An 11,081-nucleotide genomic window follows, 5' to 3' on the forward strand; every position below is an offset into this window, starting at 1 on the left:
TCATATCATCTGCAAACAGGGACAGTTTAACTTCTTCACTACCAATTTGGATGCCCTTTATTTCTTTTTCTTGCCTTATTGCTCTAGCTAGAACTTCCAGCACAATGTTAAATAGGAGTGGTGATAAAGGGCATGAAGGATACTATCTTTTAATCCAACATTTTTGTATGGCTTTTGATTTTTTTCATGTTTTTGACATACACATACTTTTATATAAAACTATTAATCTTGTAATATCTTCCACAGCTTTTATGTTTAGAAATCTTAGTCAGATAATTATTTACTTATGTTTTCTTCTGATTATTTTATTGCTTGATTTCTATGTATTTTTAAATATTAAACTCATTACTCTGTCTGGGATTTATTTTAGTATATGGTGTGAGTTGAGGAGATAACTCAATCCTTCTCCCAAAGGTGGCTGACCCTGCAACAATCTATTTCTTTTCCCCTTGATTTTTTTTTTAATGTCACCTTTCATATATTTTGATATTTATGTGTATTAAAGGGAGACTGGGTGGTGCAAGCAGTTTGCAGTCAGCTGCTAACGCAAAGTTTGATGGTCTGACCCACGCAGCGGCTCTTTGGAAAAGGCCTGGCGGATTGCTTTCATGAAGATTACAGCCAAGAAAACCCTATGGAGCAGTTCTACTCTGTAACACATGGGGTCTCTGTAATGCACGGGGTCTCTGTAACACGTGGGGTCTCCGTGAGTTGGGTGCTGACTCCATAGCAGCTAACGACAACAATAACAACGTGTATTAAAGCTATTCTCAGAAAACCCTGTTTCATGTTCTGCCTGTCCACCCTTGTACCACCCACACACTATTTTACTAAGTGTTGTTTGGTGATGTTGTTTAGCATCTTGTAAGATGAGACTACTAAATTTACTACTGATTTCCGAAACGCACTGGCCATAATTACCTGTCTATTCTTCCAGTTGAACTTAGGTATCGTTTTACCAAATTTAAAACAGAGTCCATTGGGTTTTGGATCAAAATTGTGTTACAAACTTACAAGTTAACTTGGGGAAGAAGTGATATCCTTTCAGTAGTTAATCTATCCGTTCAAGATTATGCTATGCTTTCTCAATTATTCAAAGTTTTTTGTCCCTCTATAAGTATTTATGTAATGCCTGCACATTTCTTATTAAGTTTAGTTCTATGTATTCTGTATATTTTATAGTTACCATAAGCAAGATCTTTTTCTTTGTATTTTTATTTGTTGCTGGTAAATAGAATGTTATTGATTTTTGTATTTTTATTTTGCATTTGGCTACTGTACTGAAATTTCTTAGTAGTTCTAATAGCTTTATAATTGATTCTCCTGGGTTTTCTAAGTATATCAACATGTCATCTGCAAACCATAGTTTTGCTTCCTCTTTTCTCATTTCTTTTTCTTGTGTCGAATGGTTTAGCTTCCTCCAATAAAGTGGTAAGTCCCAGTGGTGATCATGGCGTCTCTGTCTTGTTCGTGATCATAATCAGATTTTTCACTATAAGTATAATGTTGGCTCTTGTTCTAAAATGGATGTTTTATCATGGTAAAGAAATACTCATTTTCCTAGTCCAAATGTTTATTATAATCAGGGTTACATGTCTAATTTTATTAAATGCCCTTTTAGCATTTATTCAGAAGACCTCAAATTTTTTTTCCTTTAATGGAATACTTTGTGTTGAGAGATTTCTTAATATTATTAGAGATTAACTATCCTATGTCAGTTAAAACAGCTTCAAAAAAATTAGTGTTGAATCATTTTATCAGCATAGTGCTTAAGAAAGTGGATCAGACTGCTTATGTTTGAATTCCCTCTGAGTAATAGTGTGACTTCGACCCAGTTCCTTAATTTCTCTTTGCCTTAGTTCTTCATCTGTAAAATGCGATGATATTAATACTCTCCACCTTATAGGGCTGTTGTGAGGATTAAACAAGTCAACATATGTGAAGCTCTTAAGAGTGTCTAGCTAAACATTCAGTAAATACAAAGGACAGTTGAATTATTGAGAACCTACCATGGGCCTGGTAGTGAGTTCAGGGAATGGATTCAAAGATGGGCAAACTCGCATATGGTCTCTACTCTTAAGGAGTTTGCAGCCTGGTGAGAAGACAGATAATCCTGAATTCTACAGAAGCATGGAAATTTGTTTCTGTGATAAGCACTACCAAGGAGGGGTTACGGTGTCATGAAAACATATATTAGGGAGTTTGGCCTAGCCAGGAGGGACTCTTGATTGAGATCTGAAAGATGAGTATGCCAAGAAGGGAGGGGAGAGTGTACTAGGTAAGAGAATAGCCTATGCAAAGGTCCTGTGGCTGTGGATTAAGAGAGTATGGCAGATACAAAAGACTGAGAAGGGCAGGGTTTGGCTAGAGAGCTGGTGGACACAAGGCTGAGAGATCACTAAGGGCCAGACCATATAGAGACCCTCATAGACCTTAAGTAGTTTTTCCTTACTGAAGAGCAGTGAGGAGTCATTGGTAAGGTTTGGGACAGATAGGGGTGGTAGTGAGATGACCTGATCAGATTTCTGTTTTAAAATCTCCCCTTGGCTGCAGTGTGAAGACTGGGTTGGCCAGGGCCATAGTGAGTGCAATTGACCTGTTAGGAGGCTATTATGGTTCCCAGGGAAGAAATTGGTAGGGGTGGGGGATTGAGACAGAGACAAGGGTAATGATTGGCCATGGGATTGTGAGGGAGAGGGCGGTGTCAGGGACAGCTTCTAGGTGGGCCTACTTTAGCTGAAGAGATGGAGGTGCCATTCCATTCACCGAGAGAAAAGCAAACGAAGAGGACGGAGTGGCTAGGGGAACATCATGAGCCCGAGGTCCATTGGGAACATTGGTCTGGAGCTCAGAGGGGAGGTCTGAATTTGAAGTTGAGAGTCATCAGGGCACAAGTGGGGAGGTCGACTAGACTAAGAGAGGAGGAGAAGCCCCATCACTGAGCCTGAGAAGACCAAGAAAGCAGCCAGATAGGATGAAGGAAAGGGGAGTGCAGTGGTAGGAGGAAGTCGAGGACCTTGCTGCTCAAAGTGTGGCCACGACCAGCAGCTCACATCACCAGGAAGTGAGTTAGAAATGCAGACTCTCATGTCCTACCCAGATGCGGTCAATCAGAATCTGCATTTGGGTATGTGCACACATAGTGAAGGCTGAGGTGTTCTGGCCCTGAGGAGCGTTTCCAGGAAGAGAGCGTGAGCAGCAGTATTAGAGGCAGCTGAGAGGTTGGTTCAGGTGAAGACCGAAAGATGAGTATGCTGAATATCCACCAGACCCATCAGTGACCTTAGCAGAACTGTTTGGATGGAGTGATAGAACCAGAAGGCAGAACCGGCGGAGTTGAAGAGTGAGTGGGAAGAAAGGAAATCGGAGCCAGAAAGTATAGACAGATTGTGTTTTCTAGAAATTTGGTGTGAAGGGAAGGAGAGAGAGAAGGCTGTAGATGGAGGGAAATGAGGAATGAGTGGGAAATTCCTTTCTTAATGATAGAGTATTGAACATATTTAAAAGTCAATGGGAAGGTTACGTTGGAGAGGAAAGATAGGACATATTTGAGTGAGAAACAGTGTAGTATAAGGTGCTTGAAGAGTAGGAAAGAATGGGACCCCAAAGGCACACAGTAGTTTCCTGTGACTGCGGTAACAAAATACCACTAACTGGGTGGCTTGAAACAACAGAAATGTATTGTCTCTCACAGTTCTGGACAATAGAAGTTCAGAATCAAGCTGTTGGCAGGACCATGTTCTCTCTGAAGGCTGTAGGGGAAGATCCTTCCTTGCCTCTTCGTAGCTTCGTGGTTTATAGAGCATCTACTCCAATCTCTGCCTCTGTCTTCATCTTTCCTCTGCATGCCTCTCAGTGTCTCTTCTCTTTTAATAAGGACAGCAGTTATGTTGGATTAGGGCCCAGCCAACTCCAGTAAGGAAACCTGGTGGCACAATGTGGTTAAGTGCTTGGCTGCTAACTAGAAGGCTGGCGGTTCGAACCCACTAGCCACTCCATTGTGGGAGAAAGATGTGGCAGTCTACTTCTGTAAAGATTTCCAGCCTTGGAAACCCTATGGGGCAGTTCTGCTGTGTCCTGTAAGGTCTATAGGGTTGCTATGATTTAGAATTGACTCGACGGCAGTGGGTTTGGTTTCAGTTTTTCTACTCCATTATGGCCTCTTGTTAACTAATAACACTTTTGGGCCCTGGTGGCACAGTGGTTAAGAGCTCAGCTGCTAACCAAAAGGTCGGCAATTCGAATCCACCAGCTGCTCCTTGGAAACCCTGTGGGGCAGTTCTACCTGTCCTACAGGGTCACTATGTGTCAGAATCAACTCGACAACAACAGGTTAATAACATCTTCAGAGGCCTATTTCCAAACAAGATCACGTTCATAGGTACTGCGATTTAGGGCTTCAGCATAACTTTTTGGGGACACAATTCAACCTATGGCCGCACAACAGGGCACGTGGAAGGATTAAGTTTAGACAAAGGAGGGGAGGTTCCTCTGTAGGAAGGAATGAGGACAGTGTGGTGCAGAGTAGAAGGGTTTGGAACTGGGAAGACGAGAATCCCCATTAGAAGGCTTGTATTTTCTATGGCAAGTAGGAGCAGAGGACATTAGCTGAGAGTAGGTCCTGGAGAGTCAGGAGGCTGCAGACAGTGGAGCAGTCATTCTGACATTTAATGTTGTAAAGGGGAAATCTGAGTTGAGCCTGATTTTCAAACTCTCTGATCCTTAGTTTCCTACCTCACAGAGTTATTCTGAGACTTGAATAAAAAATAGGCCCATTTTTATCAGCTGGACAGTGCCTGGCACACAGCAAGCTTGCATTAATGTTAGCCACCATCTCTCCTCCTCTGTGACAAGCATAGGGCCGACCCCTTGGAAGCCCTTGGAAGAGTGAGTTAATGATTCTCTAAGACATTTCTCTCATCTCTCTGGAAGCTTCTGGGAATTCTGGCCGCACTGAACCACTTCTTTTCTCTCTCCCAGGCCAGAACTGTACGTTCCAACTGCAGGGTCCCAATGGGACAGTCGAGAGCCCAGGGTTCCCGTATGGCTACCCCAATTACGCCAACTGCACGTGGACCATCACCGCGGAGGACCAGCACAGGATCCAGCTCGTGTTCCAGTCCTTTGCCCTGGAAGAGGACTTTGATGTCCTGTCAGTGTTTGATGGCCCACCCCAGCCAGAGAACCTGCGAACAAGGTAACACCCTGCCCATCCTCCCTGTAGCAAACAGCAGAGCCCTGAGCCGAGCTTTCGGAGAGGAAGAACTTGCTCAGGTGAAAGGTTTACAATCATCAGCAAAGACCTCTTAGAATTTTTATGAAATCCCCCTAACTCTTCTGATTTCTTAAAAATTTCCAATTCTTTTTTTCCTGTTTAGAAGTATGTAGTAGGTGGGATTGATGAATGGGACATTTGGGAAGACTAGATGGAAAATGTAAAAGGATTATAGGGAAATTCACGTCTTTATATTGAAACTGATTTTGCATGCATATGTGTGTATGTGTGTATACCTATTGTGTTCATGTATATTGCACACAGAGAAATATTTATGTTCTCCCCTTGGACTCAGCAGACATGTGGGTGATATCAGAGAGTGATGGGCAGTGAGTATGTCTCATCACGCCTTGTATCTGAAAGCCAACCGTATTTTGTTGGCATTTGCCTTGGATTTGCGTGGCCTTGACTGTGGTTGCAGAGTCGGAAGCTTTGAGGAAGTTCTCACTCTGTCAAACCATACTCAAGTTGTTGGAAGAGAAAACTATGGAGGGGATGAGACTGCTTTCCTCTACCTCTGAGCCTGCCTTCAAGTGGTGGAGATCATATGTGAGGAGCGCAGGCTACAGCCCCACTGCAGAAAGGGCAGACTTTTCTGAGGCAATGGCAAGGCCTCACAGGTCATCGCTCTCCAGGTTGTGTTGACTAGGCCTGCTGTGCCCATCAAAAGCCTTGTCTCTGTCTTGCCAGCCAGGCTTTAGGAAGCCAAAGGGTTAATGTCTTACCAGCCAAGCCCTGGGGAGTCCAAAGTGCTAATTGCTTCTACACTAATGAGTGGTTCCCTGCCAAGTACTTAACCTCAAGGCTTTGTTTAAGACTCTGAGCCCTTGACTTCTCAGCTCCTGGAGCAGGGTCACAAACAGCATTTACAGAACTGCCTCCAGCCCTCTTGTCTCCCCTCCCAGCCCCTCAGGGCAGTGCAGAGGTGAGGCCAGGAGGCCTACAGGGGGCACGTCTGGGGCCCCACTGACCAAAAGCTTCTACCGGGCAGGACTGGGCTTATCCATCTCCCCTCGACATTCAGCAAGGTTTAGCACACAGTAGGTGCTGAGTTAAAGTTTGCTGAATGGACTGGAGTCCTCTTCATTCATTCCACCAATATTTCATTAGCCCCTATTATGTCCCAGACACTGGCTTAGGTGCTGGGGATACAGCAATGGACCAAATAAAGTCACTGACTCTAATGGAAGTTACCTGCAAGTGGGGGAGATTGACATGGAAATATATAACATGTATAACATGTCAAGTGTTATGCAGAACAAGTAGAAAGAAGTAGCTGTTTTCTGAGACAGAGACATCTGCAGGAGGAGCATATATTGAGAAAGTGGGGGTAGAAGTTAAGATTTCGGTTTGGCCCTATAAAATTTGAGGTGCCTATTAGATATCCAAGGGTCTCTGGGTGGTGCAAATGTTTAAGAGCTTAACTTCTAGCCAAAAGGTTGGTGGTTCGTGTTCACCCAGAGATGCCTCAGAAAGACAGGCCTGGCAGTCTGCTTCGGATAAGTCACAGCCTTGAAAACCCTATGGAGCAGCTGTACTCTGCACACATGAGTTCACCATTAGTTGGAATTGACTTTGTAACAACTAACAGCAACAATTAGCTATCTAAGTGGAGCTGTTGAATTTGCTCTTGAATATGTGAGTTTAGAGTTCAGGGAAATTGGGGCTAGAGATATGAAATCAGGAGACTGAGAATGAGTAGTGTCTAAAACCATGAGACTGGAGAAGGTCTCAAGGGAGTGATTCTCTCCATCGATTTTGAGCTCAAGCAACACTGTCTCTAATGTCTGTGTGTAAACTTTTGTTGAATGTTGAATGAGTGTTGAAAGATTGAAAGTTGACCAGGCCAGTGGGGTACTTGGTTGAGGTGGGTGGACAGCTGGAAGCAAACTCTCCAACTCTGCTGGCCCACGAGAGACTGGAAGACAACTCTGCTGGCCCACGAGAGACTGGAAGACAAGTTCCTTCCTCTGCCCTTGCTGGCCCTTTTGCTGTCCTCTGGGATTATTTCTGCCTTTCTTGCTCCTAAGGTAGGGTCCACATGTATGTGGTCAGGCCAGTTTTCTGTCATTTGGCTTTTCTGGCTCTTGAGTGAGGGTGAGAGTGTCTTAGTTTCTTAGGGCTATCATAACAAAATACTAGAGTGGGTGGCCTTAAAAGAGTCGAATTTATTGTCTCACAATAAGAACCCAAAGAAGGCTAGACGTCTAAACCGGGGCATGGGCTGCAGGGTAGAGCCCCTTGCTGGTAGCTGTAGGTGTTCCTTGTTCGTTGGCATTCCTTGGTTTGTAGACAGATCTTCACAAGGTCTCTGTCCTCTGTGTCTGTCTCTGTCCATTCTGCTCTTTTTATAAGACACCACTCAGAAGTGATTAGGTTTAGGAACACCCTGCTCTGATATGACTGCATTAACATAATAAAAGAAAACCCCTATTTCCAAACGGGGTCATATTTACAGGTACAGGGGTTAGGACTTCCACATTTCTTTTTGGGGGACATAAGTCAATCCGTAACAGGGGGAATACATAAGACCCACCAGAGGTGGGAACTGCTCTAGCCTTTGTTCTAAGGCCTGGAAGGGTGGAAGCTTCCATGACCTAAGGGGGTGGTCATGGCAGAGAAGGCTTCTTGTTTGTCCTGAGGATGCAGAAGGGCTTGGATGTGACCCTGGCCAAAGCACAGCCCACTCTGGCCAACCAGTCATGTTTGAGGAGGAGGATCTTGGGGTTTGTACCTTCACTAGGTCACCCCAGTCCTTTCTTGGGCTCCTCATCTCTGCCATCTTCATGATTTGCTTACTTGAATTCATTTCAGAAATAGCCAAGGGAATGCGGACTCAGCCAAGGGGAAGGGCTTTAAGCTGGAAAGCTGGAAGGAGCCTTCTGCCTCTTAGCACTGCTGGGGCCAGCAGTGCTCACACCTTAGGGAACACTAGAAGGGCAGATGCATGCAGAGAACAGTCCAAGTAGCACTGGAAACTGCTCTCCTTGAAGGTGTGAAATAATACGCCTTTGGAGGGAGATGGCAAGCATGTGTTGAGTGGGGACCCTTGAGTCTTTGAGAATTTGTTTCACTTTCTTGCATGTTGTTAGTCTATTCAGGTTTAAATCATGTTTCAACGCTTCATGAATCAGTTTCTATAATGTATGATTGTCTAGAAAATCATTCATTTTATTGAGCTCGTCAGTGTATTAGCCTAGAATTGTACATAGTTTTCCATGCAATGTTTCTTTCTCCTCAGTATCTGACATTACATCCCCTTTCTCAGATCGGATACTGTGCATTTTTGGTTTCTTTCTTTTTATTCAATTAGTCTTGCCAAGAGTTTGTTTTCTTGGTCTTTTTAAAGTTTCAACTCTAAGGTTATCAGTTTTGCTTTTTCTCTGTTATCTAACTTACTTATTTCTGCTTTCATCTGTATTCATTCTCTGTTCCCACTTACCTTAGGCTGATGTTGCTCTTTTGCTGACTTCATGGATTGAATTAGTTCCATCATTTCTTGTTTGATAATGAAAGCATCAAGAGGCATTTTCTCCTAAGTACAACTTTGAACATGTCCCATAAATTTTGATGGATAGTTGTTGTTTTAGAAAGAGTCTCTAAGTGCAGTTTTTCTTCCCTCTTTGACTCTAAGGTTTTGCCCTCAATTTTTCAGGAAATATTTATTTACACTTAAAAACTTATTTTCTAGTTTGATTGCATTGTGATCAGATTATAATTTCTATTTTGGAGAACTTGTTAATTTTTTTCCTCCACTATAAGATCATTTTTTTGTAAATATTCTATAACTATTTGAAAAGAACGTATATTTCATGGTTGAAAGGTGAAAACAACTTACGCTTGTTAATATTATTCAACTTTTCTAATTTCTTATTTATTACTTAATTGGTATTGATCAAGGATTAGCAGTGTATTGATCTCACATTTTCACTGTGGTCAATTTCTCCCTGTATTACTAAGTTTTTATTTTATATATTTTGTGGCTGTACTCTTCAGTATGTAAATATTTTTAAGCATTAGATCTTCAGAGTGAATTTTATATTTTCTTAATATAAAAATTATCTTTAACCTTAAATTTTTTTTTTGTTTTAAAGCCTACTGTGGTACTAATATTGTGACCTTTGTTTTCTTTGAAGTTTTATTTATTGGGTCCATCTTTGCCGATTCCTCTATTTTTAATATTTCTATGTCATTTTTTAAGATACATCTGTTAGTACAGCATATATTGATATTTTTTTTTTAACACTAACTGAGAGTCTTCATTCTTAAACAGGCAAGTTCAATCCAATCACATTTTTTTGGTGATAACTGATATGCTTACTCTTCTATAATATTTTATGCATTATAATTTTAAGTGTTCTTATCATTATTTCCTTTTTTCCCCTTTGTCTTCAAGTTTACTTTTCCTGTGATTTTGATTCTAAAACCCGTTGCTGTCGAGTTGATGCTGACTTGTAGTGACCCTATAGGTCAGGGTAGAATTGCTCCATAGGGTTTCTAAGGCTGTAAATCTTTAAGGAAGCAGACTGCCACATCTTTCTCCTGTGGAGCAACTCGTGGTTTTGAACTGCTAACCTTTCAGTTGGCAGCCGAGCACTTAACCACTGAGCCACTAGGGTTAAAGCTACTTTTTCAGAAAACATTTTAACCTACAGTTCTTTGTCAACAGCCTCCCTAGCTAGCTTTTCTCTTAATCTAGTCTTCTGGCACTGTATCTTGTAGAAACTTGGTGTTTGTGACATGTAGGTATCTGTCTCTTTTTCCTAGTTTCCAGAACTGACATAGATAGTCCCTCTTTTTATAGGGGATCATTTTCACGGGAATTTAGGAGCCCAAGCTTCGGGGGACTTTAACACGTTGTCTTGGCTCTCCATGTTGAACAGGAAATTTCTCAAATAAAGGTTTTTATTCTTTTCAGTGCTGTTGTGACTAGAATTATTTTTTAAATTTCATTTTCAGGTTGACCATTGCTAAGATGTTGTTGTTAGGTGCCATCAAGTCAGTTCCAACTCACAGTGGCCCCATGTACAACAGAAGGAAACACTGCCTGGTCCTGCGCCATCCTCTATATCATTGCTGAGATATAGACACATAATTGATTTTTGTATATTAATCTTTTATCCTGTGGCCTTGCTGAACTCATTTATTATTTTTATTGTCTTTTTGAGGGAGGAAGGGGCAGATCCCTTAAGATTTTATACATATAGGATCATGTTATTTGCGAATAAACACAGTTTTACTTTCTCCTTTCCAATGTAGATGCCTTTTTATTTTTATTTTTTTCCTGATTGCACTAGATAGAAACTTCAGTACAATGTTGAATAAGAGTGGTGAGAGTGGACATCCTTGCCTTGTTCCCAGTCTTAAGGGGAAACATGCTTTTCATCTTAATAATAGTATTAGCTGTAGGTGTTCTGTGGGTGCCCTTCTAATAAAGGTTTTTAAGCAGAGGACTTATGTGATCCAACTGCAGTTTGGAAAATGCACTGAAATAGGATCCAGACTGGTGACCGGCAGGCCAGGCAAGAGGGGTGGTAGCCTGGACTAGAACAATGAAGAGAGAGAGGAGGGGTATGGATTTGTAGGACGTCATGAAAAAGAGTAAGGAACCCTAGGCTGCTAATTGAAAGATCAGTGGTGTGAACCTACTAGCCTCTCCGTGGGGAGAAGATGTGGCAGTCTGCTTCCTTAAAGATTTCTGGCCTTTCAAGAAAAAGAAATAAAGGGCATCCAAATTGGTAATGAAGAAGTTAAACTGTCCCTGTTTGCAGATGATATGATACTATACATAGAAAATCCTAAAGAC

The 11,081-nt window shown here is 42.0% G+C and overlaps 1 protein-coding gene across 1 annotated transcript in view; it reads left to right on the top strand.

Annotated features, from left to right (window-relative positions):
- The window catches only part of CSMD2 (CUB and Sushi multiple domains 2), a 752,464-nt gene that overhangs the window by 58,591 nt on the left and 682,792 nt on the right, over nt 1–11,081 (top strand). Inside the window, exon 7 of the mRNA XM_012554226.1 lies at nt 4,963–5,197. Within this exon, the coding sequence (XP_012409680.1) occupies nt 4,963–5,197 (235 nt within the window). The remainder of the gene's footprint in view (nt 1–4,962; nt 5,198–11,081) is intronic.

This window comes from Trichechus manatus, unplaced genomic scaffold (assembly GCF_000243295.1).
Source record: "Trichechus manatus latirostris isolate Lorelei unplaced genomic scaffold, TriManLat1.0 scaffold00015, whole genome shotgun sequence".
NCBI classification, from domain to species: Eukaryota; Metazoa; Chordata; class Mammalia; order Sirenia; family Trichechidae; genus Trichechus; species Trichechus manatus.